Source organism: Doryrhamphus excisus, linkage group LG5 (assembly GCF_037039965.1).
Source record: "Doryrhamphus excisus strain RoL-2023G ecotype Guam linkage group LG5, RoL_Dexc_Guam_v1.1, whole genome shotgun sequence".
NCBI lineage: Eukaryota > Metazoa > Chordata > Actinopteri > Syngnathiformes > Syngnathidae > Doryrhamphus > Doryrhamphus excisus.
In genome coordinates this window covers 23806887-23828678 of record NC_136361.1, presented here as the reverse complement: position 1 = coordinate 23828678, position 21792 = coordinate 23806887, and the positions used below count along the sequence as shown (strand labels likewise).

The 21792-nt window shown below is 42.5% G+C and overlaps 1 protein-coding gene across 1 annotated transcript in view; it reads right to left on the bottom strand.

Moving 5' to 3' along the window:
* dnah5 (dynein, axonemal, heavy chain 5) overlaps nucleotides 1–21792 on the bottom strand; it is a 62902-nt gene that overhangs the window by 39563 nt on the left and 1547 nt on the right. Inside the window, exons 4-49 of the mRNA XM_078790944.1 lie at nucleotides 20812–21030; nucleotides 20569–20706; nucleotides 20228–20404; nucleotides 20028–20141; nucleotides 19845–19952; nucleotides 19610–19732; nucleotides 19328–19543; nucleotides 18972–18998; nucleotides 18719–18826; nucleotides 18495–18580; nucleotides 17991–18198; nucleotides 17796–17909; nucleotides 17036–17242; nucleotides 16855–16935; nucleotides 16602–16692; nucleotides 16144–16289; nucleotides 15506–15683; nucleotides 14883–15137; nucleotides 14609–14808; nucleotides 14094–14187; nucleotides 13802–13944; nucleotides 13649–13725; nucleotides 13434–13558; nucleotides 13119–13354; nucleotides 12495–12713; nucleotides 11921–11983; nucleotides 11599–11837; nucleotides 11222–11369; nucleotides 11035–11127; nucleotides 9866–10065; nucleotides 9565–9718; nucleotides 9223–9386; nucleotides 8980–9136; nucleotides 8298–8510; nucleotides 7732–7956; nucleotides 6959–7131; nucleotides 5991–6061; nucleotides 5705–5812; nucleotides 5354–5541; nucleotides 4945–5139; nucleotides 4238–4372; nucleotides 4062–4169; nucleotides 2573–2726; nucleotides 2308–2454; nucleotides 567–808; nucleotides 315–491 (exon numbers count right to left, since the gene is read on the bottom strand). Of these exons, the coding sequence (XP_078647070.1) occupies nucleotides 315–491; nucleotides 567–808; nucleotides 2308–2454; nucleotides 2573–2726; nucleotides 4062–4169; nucleotides 4238–4372; nucleotides 4945–5139; nucleotides 5354–5541; nucleotides 5705–5812; nucleotides 5991–6061; nucleotides 6959–7131; nucleotides 7732–7956; nucleotides 8298–8510; nucleotides 8980–9136; nucleotides 9223–9386; nucleotides 9565–9718; nucleotides 9866–10065; nucleotides 11035–11127; nucleotides 11222–11369; nucleotides 11599–11837; nucleotides 11921–11983; nucleotides 12495–12713; nucleotides 13119–13354; nucleotides 13434–13558; nucleotides 13649–13725; nucleotides 13802–13944; nucleotides 14094–14187; nucleotides 14609–14808; nucleotides 14883–15137; nucleotides 15506–15683; nucleotides 16144–16289; nucleotides 16602–16692; nucleotides 16855–16935; nucleotides 17036–17242; nucleotides 17796–17909; nucleotides 17991–18198; nucleotides 18495–18580; nucleotides 18719–18826; nucleotides 18972–18998; nucleotides 19328–19543; nucleotides 19610–19732; nucleotides 19845–19952; nucleotides 20028–20141; nucleotides 20228–20404; nucleotides 20569–20706; nucleotides 20812–21030 (7044 nt within the window). The remainder of the gene's footprint in view (nucleotides 1–314; nucleotides 492–566; nucleotides 809–2307; nucleotides 2455–2572; nucleotides 2727–4061; nucleotides 4170–4237; nucleotides 4373–4944; nucleotides 5140–5353; nucleotides 5542–5704; nucleotides 5813–5990; nucleotides 6062–6958; nucleotides 7132–7731; nucleotides 7957–8297; nucleotides 8511–8979; nucleotides 9137–9222; nucleotides 9387–9564; nucleotides 9719–9865; nucleotides 10066–11034; nucleotides 11128–11221; nucleotides 11370–11598; nucleotides 11838–11920; nucleotides 11984–12494; nucleotides 12714–13118; nucleotides 13355–13433; nucleotides 13559–13648; nucleotides 13726–13801; nucleotides 13945–14093; nucleotides 14188–14608; nucleotides 14809–14882; nucleotides 15138–15505; nucleotides 15684–16143; nucleotides 16290–16601; nucleotides 16693–16854; nucleotides 16936–17035; nucleotides 17243–17795; nucleotides 17910–17990; nucleotides 18199–18494; nucleotides 18581–18718; nucleotides 18827–18971; nucleotides 18999–19327; nucleotides 19544–19609; nucleotides 19733–19844; nucleotides 19953–20027; nucleotides 20142–20227; nucleotides 20405–20568; nucleotides 20707–20811; nucleotides 21031–21792) is intronic.

Sequence of the window (21792 nt, the reverse complement as noted above, 5' to 3'; positions counted from 1 at the left end):
GGAAGACCTGCAACATCCCAACCAAAGCAGGCAGCCAAACCACTTCCCCTCCAGTCCTTGAGCTCATCCAATCATTAGTCAGAACTGGCCAGGATTCATTCAGGGTCTCACAGAAATATTCGGGTGTTAAAAAAATACTTGAGCATTGCAAAGGAAGCCACAACAAATAGGCTGAAGAGCCACATGTGGGGTGCCGTGGGTTGCTGACCCCTGGGCTGAGAAAAATACTGTCTGGCTAAGCCTCCAGAAAAGGACCAGGTACCAAACGTACTGCCCGCCACAGATCCCAAAAATGAGAGAAATCTCAATTTTACCTTGGGTGGAATGAGTCCCTGCAGCATGTTGATGCACTGCATGATGACAAAGGCCTCAAGCAGGTCCATCTTAAACTCCAGGGACTGTACACAGAAGCGGTACAGTTCAGGAAAGGAAGCGGAGAAGAGGCCTCTGAGCACCACTGCCTCCTGGGGGGAACGTTTCTTCAACCAACCCTGGACATAACGTAACATTCAACACGAAAGTCCAACAATTCAAACAAACAAAATCTGCGTATTCCCTCGACTTACCTCCAAAATGGGGCTCCAGTTGAGCACAGAAGAGCTCATGAAAACCATGCCATTACGTGAGACGGTGGCTGGAGAGGCATTGTCAATGTTATGTGGCTCAAACACCACCTTGCAGTTGGGAGCCATGGGAATACGGTCTCCGTTTGCCAAGGTCAGCGTTTTGTTGTCGTCCAGAACTGAATTAAGGTTCTCTATCCAGATCGCATCAACCGGTCCATCCAGGACAATCCAAATGTGCTCTCCTGATGGAACACAAAATATTTGCTTTGGTCAATGCAATGCATCAATCGATTCAATGAGCTGTGGTGAATACTTTTTGTGCTTAGAAATTGACGGCAACACACTTGTCATTTCTGAGGCTAAGTTCGTAAACACACCTAAAAAGTCTCAGGAGCTGCAGTCGCTATGCAAGCGTGACCCGCAGTCATCTTGTGTGGTGAGCAGCACGCCACACATAAAAAGGCCACGCATAAAAGCCGAGACATGTGCTGTAAATTCACACAACTGTATGCATGCATCTTTAATGATCACCACGGGAAGATAAAACAACTTTTGGTGTGATGATGAGCTATGAGTGCGAGGACGTCTCTGGGTGCTTCGACGTCTCAGCAACATAACATTACCCCTTTCCGCAAAGTTCCCCTTGATTAACAAGGACCCCAATGAATCATGGGAGGAATCGGTTCGAAGCTCTCCGGGGAACTCTTTCATGTTTCCTTCCTAAGTAGAAGAGATGTGCTTGTGAAGTCATGGTCTCTTTGCTCCCATGAAAACAACCGCTAACTACTTATCTTCCTGTGCAACACAAGTCAGTCATATATGAAGGTATCATATATGATATCTGATACATACATAGCATCAAACCATTTGAATGTGGGGTGACAATAAGGAAAAAGTCAATTAATTCCCTCCCTTCTCTAAATTAACAATAATTTGGTAAATACTGGCAGTTTGTTTTTCAGTTTGTTTTTCAGTATGTTTATTAAAATAAACAAAATAAATAACCGATTTAAGAAGTACCAGTGGTATCTGAATCATGATGCCATTCCATAAACGGGTCTCTGGTACTTTCCATCCAGGTTATTGTTTTTGATGTACAAATATTTACACTTATTCTGAACAGCACCTGCCACTTTTATATTTATATTGTTATTCCTTGTTTTATTTTTAATCTTTTACTTGTTCTTATTTTTACTTTCTACAAAATGCACCGTGGATTTGCACTCACGTTTCACTGTATGCAACACAATGACAATAAAGATGATTCTAATTCTGATTAGATTAGCGTCACCCAAACCGACTCTAGTATTCCTTAAAAAATGCTCAAAGATGACACTCAAAGCAAACAAATAGAAAAATCTGAGTGGGATTTGCCAAAATACTTAAAGTAGTTTGTACTCGTTGTCAATTATGTCACCAAAATGTTGCCCAGTATAAATGGGACACCATCCATCATCAAGACGTCTCCAGTGATGTAACATGTAGGGGTTCTTTACATGGCAAAGCAGAGTAAGATATGATCATGATAAATAGTAAGATGGGCTGCTGTGCTTCGCTGGCAGGCTCATAAATATCCCTACGTATCAAATAAAAACAAAACAAAATTTTTTTGATTTAAATTGTATTATTTTTGTATTGCACAATTTCATACAATATTTCCATGATAGGCTGGAACAGTATTTTGCCAATGAAATTTGTATTCATAATTTTATCAATGTGCTAAAGTAACAGAATTCCTGACCTTTCTTTGCCTTCAGAGTTTTCCTCCAAAGTGTTGAGAAGACGCCATCGGTCCAGTCGTTTGTCGCCACATCCAGTCGACCAAACATCTGAGGTGCAGTGATGGCTTTTGGGTTCATTCGCATCTCTCTGTGAGGCTGACCACACTCTGACAGAGGAGGCGGAGACCATATTTTCATATGTTAGTTTCAAATCAAACACGTTCAAATAGAAGCTACTCATAGTTGACCACAAGTGCATATTTCAGAAACAAGTTCGATTTCCACCTGTCATGGCTTTCATCAGCGTGTGGATACAAGTCGTCTTTCCTGCACCGCTGGGCCCCAGCGCCATCATGCCATGTCGGACCCTCTGAGTCTCAAATAACTGGATGATCTTCAGTTTCCAGGGAGGGTGGCAGATCAGACCTGCATCTTCAACCTGAATGACAACAGTGATTGATCATTTCCTGGCTAAACTGTCAAATATTGAAGTGGTTGGAGCTCAGTCTAGACGATGGCGTGTCTGGAAAAATTGTACTGCATTTACGGTAAATGTTGTCCAGCCTTTCATTGTCTACCTTTTGTGTGTGTATACCCTTACTTGTGTTAACAACATGTAGTGGGGGGAGCAACATTTTGTAATAGAAGTGTGATTAAATGTACTGGATGCTTGTTAGCTTCCATTGCCAATGAACAATGACAATTAAAAAGAGAGACGGTTCCGGACCTGAATCTAATCTAATAATTACAACAGCCGTTTTAATTGAAAATAGTGTTTCAAATCAGAGGAGACTGTCAACGTCAAGCGAGCAGGAGGGTTTGGAGAGGAAGCTGCGAGCTCTGTGTTAAAAATAGACATTTTGATGGGTGCATCAATTACTCATGTATTTTCGCCATTCTCTGGTTGGCGTGGAATGGAACTCCTGCAAAAACTGGGGCTCTACTGTATACGATTAAAACACACAGGAGCGCAGTAATTTATGGCATTTCTCCTCCATATTAACTCTTCTGAAACAATACCTTTTTACAAAACATGTCCTGTGCTCAAATGTTGACATATTCATCCTTTTTTACATCTTTGTCACTGAAACTAGTCTATCCCTCTTGGAACTGCCCATGGAATACGTTGCTGTGGTGCATTTTGTTGTTGTTGTTGTAGAATTTTTGGGTACTACGCCCGCTTGTTGTATGATTTTGATGGAACACTTAATAGAAGGAGTAAACCTATTCACATTTGCAAAAGACGGCGTTCGCTGTGTGTGCTACATTTCCATGACAGTGGTTTTCACACTGTACCTCAGATAAAGGGAAGAGGGTGACTCTAAAATAAAATAACAACTGCTCAAAATTACAATAATTGTTCCCTTTTTTCTTTTTTTCTCATTATGATGTTATTCATATGAAATTAGCGCATGTGAAATGATACTTTTAAAATGTGCTGCTGGCCATGAAAAAACAACTGTGGGTTGCTAATGGGCCCCCAGTCCACACTTTGGACACCTCTGTTCTACTATCTTTCCTAGATCACCTCGTACTTCGGTACGTGACAAAAAATTAAAAAATTTTAAAAAATTTAAAATTAAACTATATTGGGAAAGCAGGAAGTGAACAAATGTAACAGTTACTGATTGTAAACTGATTTTACAAATTTCCCCACTGAGGGACGAATAAAGATATATCTTAATCTTGTAAAAGTACCAGATGGAGGGGTAGGATTTAATAAGCTTTGCGTGAATGAAAACACAAAAGATTCTTGATTTCAGCTGGTTCAAACCTGTTTGTCAATGGCGGCCTCGAGTTCAGGGTAGCCTGCTTTATCAAGGTGGATGCCTGGGAAGAGGTCTTCTATCAAGCTCAAGAAGAGTGGCTCATCTTCATCGATCTATCAAAGTACAGCTCGGTTGAAGAAACACACAAGGAGGATGAATCAGTTTTGTATCTGAGACTCACCAGTTTTGAGAGGTTCATGTCTCTCAGAACCCTCATGACAATGGTGGACTCGGTGTCGCTGGGGTTGGCTCGTTTGGCAGCTCCCAGGGTTCGCAGCACTGACAGGATGTTCCGTAAACCAAAGTCATAGTGAACCTGGATAAGTCAAGAAGGTAAATTTAACAGTTTCTTACACACTGCAGTACTTTCGTACTCTTCTATGCCTTGTTCTTCCCATGAGATTGGATAACAAATACGAGAAAATGGTTTCAATAAGCAGGTTATCTGCAAAAGACAAAAGTTGAACTTTTTGGTGTGTGTCCCATTACATCTGCTGTTAATTCTGTTCAGAGTCCCCAGTGAACTGAGACCTCTTTCAGGTTATTTGGACCTGGACCGGTTGCCAGTCAATCACAGGACCAACAACCATTCACACTCATATCAACATCTCTGGGCAAGATTGCTACATGACCGCTGAGAGAGACCAAGACCTGATTCAATCTCAGAGCCACTTTGCTGCGAGGCAGACATTCTAGCCACGCCTCCATGAAAATAATTAGCACCTTATAATTGCAATGTAAGGTTAAAGGTGTGGAGCTCATTTGCAATCAGTCTTCATTATTCACAGCCGCTCTTGAAATCTTAGCCCTTGTGTAATATCATGAAACATGTCAAAGACCAAATCTAATTGCAGGAGATTTCCGATCCCAGGCGTCTCGGGCGTTTACCTGCTTGGAAAGTTGCTCTTCACAGAGCTTGTAGAGAGTGAAGAACTTGCGAGCCAGCTCCATGTTGTCTATGAAGCCACAGCTGGCGAGCTTGACTCTGATGATGATTTGACGGTCAGGAACCATCATCGCCACGGAGCGAAAGTTGATCTTCAAGTTCTCTGGAAGTTCTTGTCGTCCTGCATAGCCCGGGTTCTGATGATACAAGTATGAAAAAGGTACTGTACATAAGTTCAAATCACAACAACTACTGTTATTTTCATACAACATTCAAGTCAACAACAATAATGGAAATATCAATGGAAAATTTGGACTTGTGCTTGTATACAGTTTTTCCCATCTAAAAGGGACCCCAGGTATAGCAGGGCTATCAGGTGTTATTAACATAAAAGTAAACGTGGACACTGACCATTGTTAGAAAGATGCCAAATTCCGGATTCATCTCCACATTTTCTCCATCAGTAAAGACAAAATTTTTCCGTCGTTCTTTCTTACAGGTGAGCACTATTGAAATCTGCTGTGCTGCCACTGACAGGACGGGAAGGTCAATGCGGTTGAATTCGTCAAAGCAGCCCCACGAACCAGACTGAGCCAGACCTGCAAGGCAGACAAAAGCCATTCATGGGTTACGTTGAAATCAATTGGGGAGACAAGCTAACATCATCGGTTGCCTATGGCGCCCATGCACTAGTTTGCGTTTGCGTGGATTTTGAGGGTCCACTGTGCTAGCAAACACACCCCTAATTCCATTGACTCTTACCCTTGAATATTCTTCCCAGACCTCTGAAGTCCATCTGGTCAGAACAGTTAAAGACCACCACGTACTTTCCTAGACAGCGACCCATGTCTTTAGTGGTCTCTGTTTTACCTAAAACCAAAGAACAACATCAAAATCATGAATTTGTATTATCATATCAGATATGATCCATAAGATCTGCACAACTAAGGTCATTGTTCTTCTATTAATTCAATCAACCAGCTGACTTTGGGAGAGAGAGACTTTGGTCACATCACAGGTACGTATACTCATATTCACCCTGTCTTACCTGTTCCTGCAGGACCCGCAGGGGCCCCACCCATACTCATACAGAGAGCCTGGGCAAGGGTGATGTAGCACCTGGCAGGTAGATGAAGACACAGAAACGATTATTAACAATTGCAATTTTGCTTCCTTGAATAGAACATTCCATTCCGTCCATGTGATGTCATGTCGAATGGAAAATTAGCAGTTAGCATCATCACAGAACAGACTAACCTTGGTCTCTTTGGGGAAATCTAAATCTAGTCTCTCAGATTACACAACTCATTTGTACGTCCTTTAGAACAAATCTGAAGGAAAAACCCATCACTGTCCTTTCTGTTTTCCACTTCTGAGTTTTCTCTTTTTCCAACCTCAGGCACTGAGTGAGGGAGGTGAAGGACAGATAGTAGTACAGAGTGGAGAAAATGATGACAACAAATCCAATTTTTCTGGCACAGAAAGAAGTCTGAGGAAATAAAATCTCTTTTGGCATCCGAGGGCAAGAGGCCAGCTTGCTACAAGTAGCTCCCTCCCTGCCTGTGTCACTTCTCATTGCCATCCGCTCGTCTGGCCGTTCCTCATCTTTTGTATTTTCCTCCTGTGTGGATGCCTGGCAGGGGCATGAATCCCTGTCACGCACACTGCCTGACCGCGCCGTAAATGAGGTACGGTCCCATCAAGGTGTGACGGGCTGCCTGGTGATAGACATGAAGTCCCATTTTCTGATTTGCATCTATCTCCAGATTGACCCCAACCTCGTGTCAAACCGTATTACACAAATGGTGGCCTGCTTTTTTAATGCCATAAACATTCAATGTTTTAACTGTGTGGCCACTTTTCATACAAATTGGGTTATGATGATGATTAATTTTATTTTGAATCCCACTTTGGATCAAAATGATGGAATTCATAACTGGTTGTATACGTGTAGGCTGATCAAATCAAGTGATACTGTATATTTTTTGAAAATTGACATTTCAAATGTGACTTCACCTGTCAGTCAATGGTGTGATGACAAGCCGTTCGGTGCAGCCCAAAAATTCATTCTGGTAGATGAAGCCCACGTCTGTGATGCTGATGATCATTTTGTCCGTGTCCTCGTTGAAGTAGAAACGACATTGCTTCAACCACTCAAAGTCTCCAGGGCTTTTGACGTGCAGTCGGCACTGGATGACGGCAGAGTAAGGATGGTGAGAAAAGGGAAGGGAGAGGTGAAAAACGCGGGTGGGAGGGTTGGTGGACATGATACTAACATTGACAAAATGGGATGAAGGTGAGATGAAAGAGAGGAGGTTAGAAGCCAAAATGACTTTAAGGAGACGGCAAAGAGAGGGTGAAAAACAAGGAGATAATTAAAACGACTTAATGGATTACAGTGAACAGCGGCAGCAGTCGAGGGATGATTATTAGGATGAGTCGGGAAAAACAACAGTCAAAGAAGACCGAACTGAAGAGAACTAACAAGGATGAGAAAAGAAGTAAAAAATGAGTAAAGTACATAATGCACTTCCTGTTAAACTCAGTAATTAATGTGCCCATTAGGCAGCTTTTCATTACATCTAAAAAGAATGAGTTTTTATAAGATACTCTTTGTAGTACACTGTACAGTACACTGACAGCCTTCACCTTTGTACAGAGCGTGTTTGAACACAAACACCAAAGACTCTTATTGGATATAATCCCCGGCTAAAATGGGAGCTTCAGTAGTCCTTCAATATATGACCAAAGTATTGTGTCCTGCTTACATTTTCCAATTTCCTACTCACCAGGTCATCAAATATGTCCCTCTGGTGTACATGGATAGTGATGAGAGTTTCATATTTGGTTCGTTCCACAGCACTCAGGTCCCTCGTGGTCATGTCAATCAGAGTGTTGAGCAGGTCTAAGAAGATTTGGTTGGTTTTTGCCATAATTCGACGATCATGTCGGGCATTAGACAGGGCCTCCTCGGAGTCCCTTGTCCATATCATCTGGATACCCAGCAGGCCCACCTAAATGAAACGCCAACATGCGATGGTCAAGTTCTGTTTTTTTTTGTTAGTTTTTGTTAGTAGCTGAATGGAATGGACTAAGTCCATACATTCTGAAGAAGACTTTCTGAAGACTGAAATTACTTTTAACACCGAAATTGACATTTAAACCATCTGGTCACACAAACAGTAATTAAAGAACTACAAAAATAAGGCAGCCTCTATTTCTTGTCTAAGAGTTGATCATAAGTCTTCGGAGATATATAACATCTTAAGGCTTTTTTGCAATCATATCATCCAGATTTTGAGTTCAAATGACAAGAATGAATGCATTCAAATATACGTGTTTTGGTTCAACCTACCTGAGCAGGAAAGGAGTTGACAAAGTCAATAAGCTGGAAACCAGAATCCTGGATGGCCAGGACAGCCATTCGGATGATCATGTGCAAAGACCTCTGGGATTCCTTCAGCAGGGCGTTGAGCCAAACCTCAACATTCCCTTCTGCTGTGACTGGGTGATCCAACTCCATTTTTTCACCCTCCCGGGATGACACGGCCAGGATGCGGTCATACATCTGCAGGCGTTTGATTGATGAATTCTTTGTAAGCGGGTCATTCCCTTGACAGTTCTTGTTCAAGGGTGTACTAGGTGACATCAGTCAAACTAACCACCGTATTGACCTGAATATAAGACAATCCTGAATATAAGACGATCACTGCTTTTTGGAACCAATGTTTTTTAGACAAAAAGAAGACCATATTAACCAATTTGATGATTCTGCTTTATTGATCACTATTATCTTAAAGTGACCTCTTAGCTTGCCTAATGACTTGCCCAGTCACGGGTGTGTGTGGGTGATAGGAAGAAAAGCTCTGACTCGCTACGGTAGAAACTGTTTGGCGCCGCCTGTTGATTTCCACGTCTAAATCTGTAGACCCTGAATGTAAGACCACTCATCTTTTTCAGTCTTTTGTTTAGGGAAAAAAAACATCATCTTATATTCGGGTCAATGTTATATTTCGAGGAGCGCTACCAAATTGTACCTTGTCATGGAATTGGACGGATTTAATGTTGTCAAAGACATTGAGAAGGTGGGCTTGTATGGTGTGGGAGTCCGATGCCTGGCCCAAGATCTCCAGTAGGGCAGGGTCAGAAACAAAGAAAAATCGAGGAAACAGCAGACGCTTCTTCTCCAAATAGCTGTCAGCACAAATGAATCATACAATATAAACATGTACATATTTAATATCCCAATATTGTTTGAAAGTTGTGACTATTGTTCTTACCCGGTTAAAGATTTCTGGCAGATCTCCAGTTGCTCAAGAAGGTGAGGAAGCAATTGCCCCATTGTCTCATCACCAACACATGACTGGATCACGTTGGGCATATCATGGGCTCGTGTCATGATCTTCACCCAGGATTTGTCAATGTTGGAGAAACGCTTTGCTTCCTAAACGTTGAAGAAATCATTTTTATCATCGTGCAATTAAAAGAAGGTTTTCATACCGTGTGGATTCAATGTGACTTTCAATTATGGGACTTCTAATACGCTTGTCATTGCGAGCATATTGCACGTATTCCCTTACACGGAAGGTTTATTGTTGGAATTTGAGTATCGAATGCCCTACCTTGGGTAGCTGTTTAGCTATGTCTCCCCCCACAAATACTGCCTCCAGGTAGATCCAAAGGTTCTGCACGGTCATCCAGTTTTCTATGATATCAGTGGTGTTGGATAGATTCAGAACCCACTTCTGAATCTGGGCTTTAAATGGGGTGTTGTACCTGGCCGAGGGAAACCATACTGGTATTGTAGAGTACAACAAAATGGACAGTGAAAGCACTCATCGTTTTTGGGACGCAAAACACAGTCTTCAGCTTTGGAGATTTTGGACGTACTAGGCGTTCTAACAGCCGTCGATCATGACGTACCTGTTACTCATAAGAGATCCTAAAATCATGAGACTGTCCTCCATGCTGGAAATGATCTCTGACGTGCTGTCTCCTCTCAGTAAGAGCTCCCCACGGGTCTTAAAGTTGGCGAATGTAAAAGTCTTGTTGTCCCACTCCGCAATCACTTGCTTGAGCTTCTGCTCAATATCCCGCTCTTTCACCGCACTGATGCAAATATCCTGCAATGGACGACCCAACACGTCAATGAAATCATACAGTAATGTCAGATTCCTTTTTCCAATTTTGTGTTATACAGTGTTACCTTGGTACATTTCACTGATTTTTTAAAAGTGCATTATTGCATGTTTTTGCAACAGCGTTTGTGTTCTGTGTCCTTGTGGTCCACTCGAACGACCTATCGGTGCTCTGTTGTATGTGTCTGTCATTGTACTTACTACTGCTACCAGTAGAGGGAGTGTATACTCATATGTGTCCAGCTGGAGGAAAGATGTCATCCCTCCACCTCCTCTCAGTATGTGTAGCTGGTTAAATGTAGAGCCACAACAGTCCTGATTGGAGGACCATCCCATTGTGTTCTGCGTTCCGATTGAGGGCGCTCAGGAGTGCCTCTGACCTCACCATATGAACGACTTAGTAAGTTTTACTTTGTTTTTCAAAATGTCATCTATTCATCCTACTACAGTAAATGGTACTAAATATCTTTATTAAATGTACATAACAAAAACAATATACAAAATGCACTACTTAATATGCCAATATTAATAAATACTAAATTAATAGCTACTTATGCTGATTTCCCTGAGGAATCCCACAGAGATTAATTAAGAATTCTGTCTGTAACACATTGATATCTTTAAATAAATACATTAGCTATGTTTTTCTCCCATGGTTTATATGTATAACTCAAGTAGCATTTACTGCTGTGTGGAGGTGGAGGTTGGGACTTTTCCCAGATGACTTTGCCATCATTGAAGGGGCTGACACATAGAGACAGACGGCCATTCACAATGACATTTACTTCCCTGAGGCTGTACTGAATTAACCTAACATACGGTGAGTGTCTTTGGCCTGTGGAAATAAGGAGGAAGTGGAGGGAATCCCAAGCATACACTCACCTTCCCGGGAGGCAGCGGCTTCCCTTTTTTCTATGAATTCATCTACTTTGGATGAGGCTAGTCAAGCCTTACCTCGATCTCCTCTCTGTACTTGAGAAGAGGAGCCTCCATGATGCTTCGCAGTTTGAAGGTATCGGTCTCAACCTCAAAGGTATGTCCTGTCACCTGCTCGCATGACCAGCCAGAAACCAGACAGAAACCAGCCAGATGGTCAACATTAGCAAGTCTAATGGTGATGACATGACACTTTTCCACTGACCTCTGTCATTCTCTTCCAGTGGCGCATCATCATGGCTTTGTTAGCCATGAGCTCCAAAAGGGGACAGCACTCATTGAATTCATCAATGATTTTCTTCAGCTCCAGGAAAGCTTCCCACTCCTTGAGAGCTCGAGGGAGCTTGCGACATCTGCAGATGAAAATCAAAACAAACATTAATATGACTGTTTGCAGGGTGTGTATTGTCAGTGACACACGGAGCCTCAAACAGCACATTTTGTACACAAAAAACTCCTCAAATTGAATTCCTTCTTGACATTGCATCCCATTAAAGGCGTGTCCGTGGCGTTGACAAGGTTATTATAAGTCATCACGTTGATCACGCCAATGACTATGGTTCAGTAAATGACTTATCTCACCTTGTTTGAAAGTCCAGTAGATCATTATTGATTTTCTCAATGTGCAAGTCAGCCCACAGGATGTCATTGTACCCGTTGACAGTTTCAATGACGTTGTTGTAGAGGCCGTACAGCTTCTGCAGTAGAGACAGCTGCTTCCTAATTTCTAAGAGCTGCGGATGCTGGGTAACAGGAAGTCCAAACAGCTCTTCGCCACCTGTGTAGGTGATGTACTTTCTGAAAAGGTTATCGAAACGATTCTGAAGATGGGGGAAATAAATTATTCGTTAACGGTCATTGACGGTTTTCTGTATTTCTTCATGGTAAATGGAATCCATCTTACCTGGTACATGATAAGTCTATCGCTGGCATCCTGAGGAGCTAACCCCACGACCATTGGACCATCCTGGAGGGGGGAGGAAGAAAGTACACGCTGAGTGTTAATATCTTCTGGAAATGATGCTACAAAGTTTTGAATGTTTTGAAAGTCTATGAAGACGGCACAAAAAAATACGAGTGAAGGTGCAGCGGGGCCTCCGTCCCTACAGTCAACCCTTCCTGAAGCGTTTGGACGGCAATGTAAACACTGCAAAATGATGCGCGCTCACAGACAGTGTCACTCCCTACATTGAAAAAGAAATGCAACCATTCTATTTGGTTATGTGGCACATTTGGGTGCATACATTTGGGTGAGAGGCGGGGTACACCCTGGAGGGGTCCTGACCAACCATTCCCACCCACATTCATACCTATGGACAATTTGGAGTCACCAATGAAGCTAGCATGTTTTTGGAATGGGGTGTATTGGTGTCAGAAAGCTATTAGCTATTGGTTTGAAAAATAAACATTTTGCATCCCTCCATTTTAGTATACATAACAATATCCGGTTGTATTTGCATGGATACTTCCCCATTCACCTTATCGTAGTCCATGTAAAACTGTTGACAGTCTTCCATGAAGACCTGCATGTTGGTGAGTAGTTCTCCTCTGAACTTGGGCTGCAGGGCAATCAGTTCGTTCTGCACCTCGTTGCTCCGGGACAAGAGCTTCTCCCACATGTAGCGCACCGTGTCGACCTTGTCAGCTTCTTCTTTGGCCACTGAGAGCTCATACTTGTGAAGCATGGCATAGGACTCCTGTGGGGCAGAGAAAAGAGGAATTTCAAAGACGGAAAAATAGTTCCATCTGAAAAATATTGGGCAAACTTACATGTACATCCATTACATAGAGAAATTCAACCTTTTAAACAATCAGTCTTCATTGTGTAGATAATGTTTTGCTTCCAGCTTTGTGGGAACCGTTGTGCAGAGACAAAAAGCACAACTATGTTGTTTTTTTTTATCGCTTGTAATGTTAAAATGCCCCAAAATAAAAGTGAATTAAAGTTGAAAGTCTTATCTTCCTTCCCTCCATACTCTCATCTAAATAACACACATGCAACCTTCACGTGAAATACTCCGACATCACTGGAACGCAAACTGAAGTCCCCCTCTCATTGACATGTCTGTGGATAGTTGACTGCAGTCCAATGGTCTCCTTACCTCAATGGGGCCAACCTGGAAGTCAATGGCTATTTGGTTCTCTCTGATCTCCTTGAATGCTGCCATGGCGATGCGAATGTCGTCAAGGTCTTTAATCTGGCGGTTGAGTTTCTTTCCCACTTCATTCACAAAGGCGAAGATCTGCTCCATCTCGGAACGATATTTCCTGTTACAGTACAGCCCGTAGTCCACCATCCAGTTTTTGGTTTCAGCTGTGAGAGACATCTTCAGATCCTCTGGTACCAAAAAAAAGCATAAAACGGTTGAAACTACTCAGTATAAAAGCATGAAGTCTTCGTCTTCTTCTTCTCTAACCTGTAAATAGAGCCAAGGATCCAACAGCAATGCACTCCGGCCCTGAGTTTATTTCCAGCTGTAGGTCTCGATAGTAGAGAATCTGGCTCTCAAACTCTGACAGCAACGGACTACCGTGGACGAACCTAGGAAAAACAAATCAGATCCCTAAGACACTGTTGCTAAAATGCAGTTCTCCTGCCATTGAGTACTAGAAGCAGTACTAGGAATCGTACTTTTGCATCGTGTCACTGCGGTCCTTTCTCCAAATGTGATGGTAATTACTGAAACGGTCCAGAGCTTGCATCACTTCCTGCACCACCATGCAAAGACGTCAATCATAAATTTAAAAAAATGATAGAAAATCTTTGATATGTAACCAAGGATACCTTTCTGGTGGAAAGAATGGATGTGCTGAGAACGGAAACCAGCTTGACAATCTCCTTGTTCTCAGAAACATTCTTGTAGTAGTTCCTGGCTTGGATGGGAACAGCTTGACTTGCATATGCTGAAACCTCAGAGGTGCTGCCATCTAGAAGGTACGGCATGAAACGCTGTGGTCAGTTCAGGCTGACGAATGAAGAAACGACTGAAGATGAAGTACAGATTAGCCATTTGTATTTGTCTAGACATCGGAACTCATGTCACAATGAAATAATAGTTGGAATTGTTGTGCAGTACCGGCCAAGCTTCTGTATGTTGTTGTTCCATCTTCTGACTCACTTTCAGACGTGTCTGGTTTTAATGCTGCTATTCGCCTTGCATTCATTTTTCTCTGCAAAAGAACAAAAACAAATACAGAATCTGACAAAAGTGAGTCCCTCACCACACGACCCTTCAAATGTTGCGGCTATGATGGCTTTTCAAAACATATTCATTCATAAATTCATTTTGTGGTTGAATATGGCCTGTTATTAATCCAAAAGTATGCATGTTCAAGTTAATTTTCAAGAATTTTCAAGCATAAATACATGTTCTGAAGGGTGGATACCATAGCAATGAAGTCAGTGTGCAGTATTAATTCACTGTACTATACAGAACTGATGTAGTTCTTGTTTTATCAGGTCTTCTACACTTTTTACATTGCCAGTTGTGAAAACATTGGCCATCAAGACCACATTTTGTGTGACCTTCACCGTTGTATGATTGGATACAACTTTTGTGTTCAAGGCCTTATGAACTATCTACAATCACACCTTTGGGATCCTTTCCTCGCTCCATTGACCAACGCCCTTGCAGACGCTGATCACGGAGTCCACCGCCCGGTTCAGTGCCTGCTGAATATCCTCCAGGCTCGGAATGACTACGATGTTTGGAATGGAGAGGGCCACATTGACTCTGAAAATGGCCTGCTGGCCATGGTCGCTTCTCCCACGTCTGGGAGAGTCATTTTCACCTGAAGAACAACAGAAGAGTGGTGGTGATAATATGGGAGGTGTGGCAAAGGAGCAACTGGTAATACGAGCCTACCTGTGAAATGTGCAAGCGGGGAGATTTGGATGCGCTTGCGCATCATCTCCAAGGTGTTCCGTGTCAGTCTGAGCAAAGCATCTACATTGCGGTGGTTGAAATATGTCAGCAGCTCCTGTGCTTCTTCCTCCATTACTTCCATCAGGTCCTTCCTCTTCTTCCTCCTCACCGAGGGAGAAGACGGACCAACGCTAGCAGGAGGAAGCAAGGTGTTTCTGGACAGGAGGCGTGTGTCTGAGAGACCATCGTTATCCCCTGAGGTAAAAGAGAACACCTTCATGAACCTGCTGTAGTTCTACTGAACATGAACTGGCCTTCAACCATCAAACTACCATCTAAACATCCATTGTTACATAACTCAACCAGTTCTACATGTGTGCTGTGTGAACCAGTAACCAACCAATGACCCCAACTTCAAGCTTCTGTTGCAATACACACGATTATGCAATGACGTGTTTAATATGAAAATAAAGTCATCACTTCCTGGCAGTGGACTTACAAAAGCGATAGTAGCAGAGATAGGGTACAATGCAACAAGAACCCTGACCCTAACCCTATTAGTTATTGTGTTGTATTGTTTTATATTGCATAATTTATGAAGAGACAGAACGAAGCAGCGATACCTTCGCTGTCAACGTGTTGTTCCGTGTTGCTTTGACAGCAGCTTTCTTCTTCCGGCCGCTCAGCCTCGTCTCGTTGACTGTTGTCAAACTCCAGCAGCATGTTGATCAGGTCATTAGCTGCTTCCTCCACCTGCAAGCTCTTGGTGTGCAGACTCTGGGCTTGTTTGATACACAAATCCTATGCACACAAACACCACACGCACAAGAGGATTGCAGCTTATTGTTGGATCTTTAAAGCTCTACCAAGTATTCATCTGTATTCATTAGTGTCACTCAGCCATTGTTTACTTTTCTATTTAATACACAGCTTGCGGAAGCGAGATAAAAAATGAATTGCAATAAATCAGGTGCAGGTGATACACCGCGTATTGACGAGTCTCCAGTGATTACATGTACTATTAATCATTTAAGCATTGTACTGTTGAGTGATCACATTTAAAAACACATTAATCATAGTTATTATAATGTAGAAATGCTATAATTCCTCACTCGTCTAAATTGCATCATGGACTTAGAATCCGCAAACCAGAAATGCTTTCATTGATGAGACCACTTTGCTATTAATGGGCTCGAACACGGGTACAGTGTGAAATAATGAATGTGTGAATAGTCTTTATTGACAGTCTGGATGTCTTTACCCTGGTGGTCCTCACAAGGTCCTCACAGCTGACTGCTTCGTCTTCTGGGAGACTGCATAATGTGCACGTGCTCATCTCCTGCAACACTGCATCTATCCTGAACTCTGCCAGGTCGTTCACTCTGTCCATCAACAGCTCCAGATCCTCTGGAGGAGAGAGGAAGCAGTCAGACGTGGCCGAGACGACCATGGCGAAGCAAAGCGGAGGAAGAGGAGGCAAATAAACAATCAATTGTAAACAGTGACTGTAATATAATACGGATGTGTAGTGGAGTGGAATACAGGCTGTATATTAATTATGAATGAGGGAACACACACTATGAAAATGCAGACGCTGGAGATGATAACGTAATGTAAATGTTATCAGATGGAGCCGCTGCTGAATTGCAGGATGACTCGAGTCTCAGCAAGTGAGATATTGATCTCACCGGAGGATGTTTTGTTCCCCCTTTTGCTTACCTAAGGCTTTGTCGATGTTACTCAGGTACTTGTCTATGTTCATTGATGTCCAGTTGAGGGAGGTCAACCCCGGCTGTATTGCGTCATCCACCTGTCAAGTTAATGATAATAATAATAATGATTCACACTGTAGTTGCGTTAAAAACAGGGGGATCATTTAAAAACACCCCTTTATTGCTCTGAGGGTCCAGGGTGCTATAATAAATGTTTGTGTCGGGCGGGGTGCACCCTGGACTGGTTCCCGGCATCTTACCTTAGCTACATGTGGCATGGCCAATTGCTCAAAGGCAGTCTGAATATTGGCTCGCACTCTGGCGTTCTCGCTCAACATCAGCTGGAAAATATACAAAAGTGTCTTATTCACTCAGAATGTGTCAAATGTCGTTCTCGGTGAAATGATTGTTCATGGCGAGCGAGTGCGTGTCGTTTGCCACCTGCAGCTTGTTGTAGTTCATCTTCAGGGTGTCCTGCTGTCGCTGCAGCAAAGCAGCAAAGGCTGGGATCTCTAAATTGATCCGCCGCATGCAGTTTGCCTCTCTGATTTGAGTTTGAATCTCTGGGTCAAAGTTCACAAACAACTCTCCCGTCTCCGGGGATCGGAACAGCAAAGAAGCCTGTAGGCCTGCCCTGGCGTCCTCAACCTGGATATCAGAGGTGAGTACGGGTGTCACTAGTTTTAATGCAGGACTGGACGTGCAGACTTTTCAGTCCAAGTGAGTACTGTACATTATGAAATGCATGACCAAAGCATGATGCTTTTAACTGTTGCATTTCTTTCCACAAATTGAAACAAGTAAAAATGATAAAACTTCAAATAATGACGGCAATTGTAGCTACTACTTATCATATATGTTCAAATTGCAGTTGGCATTTGATTAGTTGAATATTTTTAGGTCTAAAAGCACTGGAGTTCCCATGGTCCCATGAGCCACCAGGAAGTTGGGAACACGGAGTGCAAGTAGAATTGCAAGGTTTATAATGTGCAGTTCCGATCCTGCCTCGCCCGCTGCCACTCCCATATCCAAGTACTATGATTGACAGTAGCGAACCACAGCACGCACTGATAGACTTTTGGCTGTGCTGTTCCGTCTGTACAAGAAATATCATCATATTTAAATCTCTTATTGGACAATGAAAGTCAGACTTAGAAGAAACTTATTGCCTGTCTTACATCATCTTTTCTCTCCTCTTTACCTTTTTCATCCAGCTGTGATGGTGAAGTATCTCGTACTCAAGCAGAACCGTCGCTACTCTGTTGTAATTCCTGATTATCTTCTTGGCATCCGGTGTAGAAAGAACTCCAGTATGCTGTACAAATATGCAGTCATTGGAAGATGAACCATTTTTAACATGTTATGGTCATTTTGAGTACAATGATGACGTGTAAACCTTTTGAAAGAGGTCCATGGGGCCCTGGATCCTGCTGTACAGCTGTCGAGCCCACATGATCCGACCGGAGACTGGGGGCAAGTCTCGGCCGATTGGTGGATCAACTTTCTGCTTCGTGTAAAGCCGGGACACCATTTCAATGTCTCGGCCAAAGTTTTGGAAAACAAGCTGGTACTTCTCCTCAATTCCCAGGTTGGGGATTCCCAATCTGGTTTATTGACAGAAAACAGGATACATGAGTCTTTTAAAGGTCTCATGTTATGCCAAATTGTCTTCTAATCATTTTATAACAATAATATAATAATATGTGTTCCTACACCACCAAACATGAGATAAATCTATCATCTCGCACACTTGCTTGCTTCCCTTTTTATGTCGGTAATGGATGATTTGAATGATGACTGTCCAAAGAATCAGAACCTTGAACATACGTATACATTCACGTCTCCTGTGATAATTACAGGCAGTGAAAGAAGGCAGAAGAACAGAAAGGCCGCGGCTTACTGTTCAAACTTCTTCAACACGTCAAGTGCTTGTTCTGTGTTTGGAATTTTGGCAAAGGTGCCAGCCATAAAACTCTTCAGCTGCTCCTGAATGTGCAAAAACAAAAACAGTTACTTTCAAACTCTCAAGGAATTTGTTCCTTTGAACACAAGAGAGCAAGTCAGTCAGCATTAAAGAAATACATATTTCAATAAATACATGAAATGAATACACATTTAACATACGTGAAGTTCAGAGGTGCTTTTGCAGAATTCCTCATAGTCAACATCAAAGTCGGTTCTTCTCTGGTCAAGGAAACTGTAAGGTTTAGTCGTCATGTTCAACACGATCGCCTGACAAAGAAACAGAAAATCCACAACAATCAGACCTCTCCAAAATGTTATTGCTCAACCACAACCACAACAGGATTCTCAATGGCCTAATCCTAATTCATTTAGAATTGGGATTAGCCGTGAGATACGGTAAATTGAACATTACCTCCCATTTCGCTTGCATTTCTGTTGTCTTGTTCATCCATGACGGCACAGGCACAAAAAGATCAAATTTTATCAATGAAAAGGTGTAAAGATTTTATTAAAAAAGCAACATTAACCCTTGACAATAAAGCTTGTTCGTAAAAATGTTGGATTGTCCATAATTAGGACGATGAAGTCACATCCAGTTGTTGTAGAGACGGAGAGCAAACATCAGCTAAGCTTAATTGGAGGGTCAAAACTACATTTGGCAGCACCCATAAACCGTGTTCACATGACCCAGAGGGGCTGCCAGCGGATCTTGATTGACATGAGACCAATATGAACTTTGAATACAAGCTCTGGCAAATCGCCACTTACTTGAAACCTGGTGGCCACCGTCTCCAGTCCCTCCAACTTTGAGTCCTGTAGGGCCGAATAGGTGGAAATGGTGGCTAACATTTCTAAGATCTTGTGGAGTCGTCGCTTGAAGGTGTCAAACTTCCCAAAAATGTACATCTCACTGAAGTCAAACTGCCTTTCTGTTGGAGTTTGCTCCAGCTTGGCCTTGGTCTTATGGAAACACTGCTGATACGCCTGGAAGATGTAATATGCAACGTCAGGAAGTACAAGACTTTGCTCAAGGCTACTTTCATGGACTACCTTGTTTAGCCGAATGGCAGCTTGGAGTTTTTCCTCTACAACTTGTTGTGGTTGATCCCAAATGGAATTTGCTCCATTGTTCGTAATATAGGCTTTGCAGGCTGTGATCATCTGGTTGGTTACCTGTCAAGTATAACGGACAAAATGTTCAAAGGTCCGGATGGTATTTTACGGTATACTAGAGCTGCGGCGTACCTTAACATGACATGGACCAGTTTAGTTTTCTGCCACTTACCTTGACAAAGAGTGATGTAATCTTTTCAGAAGTATTGTAGTAGTGAGAGATTCTGTGAATCATTCTGATGGCATTTATGAGACCCGGGATGGCATCCACCATGGATACCTGTTGTCAAGCAAGAATGTACCGTATATCTCCATATATATCTCCATAACTGTCAAGTTACTCCTAAATACTTACGGGGTCACTGTTGTAAAGAGGATCACAAAACTTCTCCAAGCTGTAAAGATACTTGACGTTGTCCTTGGCCTCGTTTGCTGAATCAGTAATCTTGGTGTCCAGTTCCCGCCACAACTAGAAAGAACAAACCATCGCGGAGCTTATAAAAAAATGACATGGCAATTTGCCATTTTAAAATATCATTGGCGATGATATCTCACCTTGATGATTTTAGATTTAGCCATCAAAAGAACACCCAGCACTGCCTTCACATCAGGGCTCTTGAGCTGATCCAGAAGGTAGTTGAAGCGGGACATGCGTTTCTTCCAGTGGTCCAGCTCTGCTCGTGGGCCGAGATCCTCACCTTCTTTTCTGAGCTGGTCACTCTCAGCTAAAACCTGAACATGTGTCGTTTTAAAGATATACAAATGTATCGTATTTATTGCTATTGAATGGGTAGAATTTGGCCGAAAAGAAGCTGAAGATGTAATGATGTTTACTGTAAATGAAGGTATCATACTGTAAATGAAATGTTTACTGTAAATGAAGGAACCATAATCACCTGTTCGATCTGTTTAATCCAGACTTTCATGCAGGCTTCTATCTTTTCGATGGTCTCTGTGTTATTGGCGGCAGTCATGTAGTCTGATGGGCCTTTCAGCACCCGCAGGTCAAATGTGTCGCACTCCTTTAAAGTAACCTGGACATGGGCCAGACCGCCGTTTCTTGAGATGAATTGTGGACGACGCATGAACTGCATTTACAGACAATGTCTTTAAAGGCGCACATCATTGTTGTAACCCACCTTCTCTCGCAGGCTCTCTTGTGCACCAGCCAGGACAGACACAAAATGTTCCAATGATGATATGAAGTCCTGTTTCACTGCTTGGGCCTGTGGACTAGCCAGCTCTCCCCAACCATGGTTCATCTTGGCTAGTGTCGGGATGAAGACCTCGGAGAGCAGCTGTTCCACACTCTTTAAAAGGCCTCCTTCTGAGGTGTCCAACATATTGAAGTTGACATCCTGGAATAAACATAACATGCGTGAGGTATGACACTGTGGAGCACAAATATTAGACAGCATTATGCGGTGTATAAGACACCCCCGTGTTTAAGAGAAAATAGATGTACATCAGCTTCACGGGACCATAAGTCATAAGTCCACTGCATAAAATGGCATATTGTGGCATGCAGAAGTCTGTGAAGATCAGATAACTGTTTATTTGACCGGAGCCAATCATGAGCTACAAGAAAACTCATGACAAGCTTGCCACTGGAAATTGCAAGAGGTCCTTACTCGATAGAACAGTCACAGTGTCATCTTGCAAAGAATGCTAAAATCGCCACACAGCAACTTAACACTAAAAAGATAGGTAAGAAAGTTTAGAATAAAAAAAAACAAAAAAAACAACAACAATTTTATTTCTCCCAGCAAAGCATTTCATTGGCCAAGGCTGCCAGGGCACTGCAATGATTCGTCCAATGGTTCATCTTAGAACAACAGGGCAAACATTGACCAGCCTTTGCGTTCTGCACACATGCACAGTCTCATAAATGCAACACAAGAGTTGACAGCCAATAAAAAGTAACATATTTATGATAGCTGATTGTAGTTTGCAGTGGTGTCTTGCATCATCCCGAGCGCTATGTGTGATATTACGCTAACTTGATTGTATATTGTAGAAAAAGCAATGACATTGACACAGGCAGAGTAACCAACATTTCGGGATGATGTTTATCACCGACTGCATCAAACGAATAGAAGCGATTCTTCATAAAAATAGTT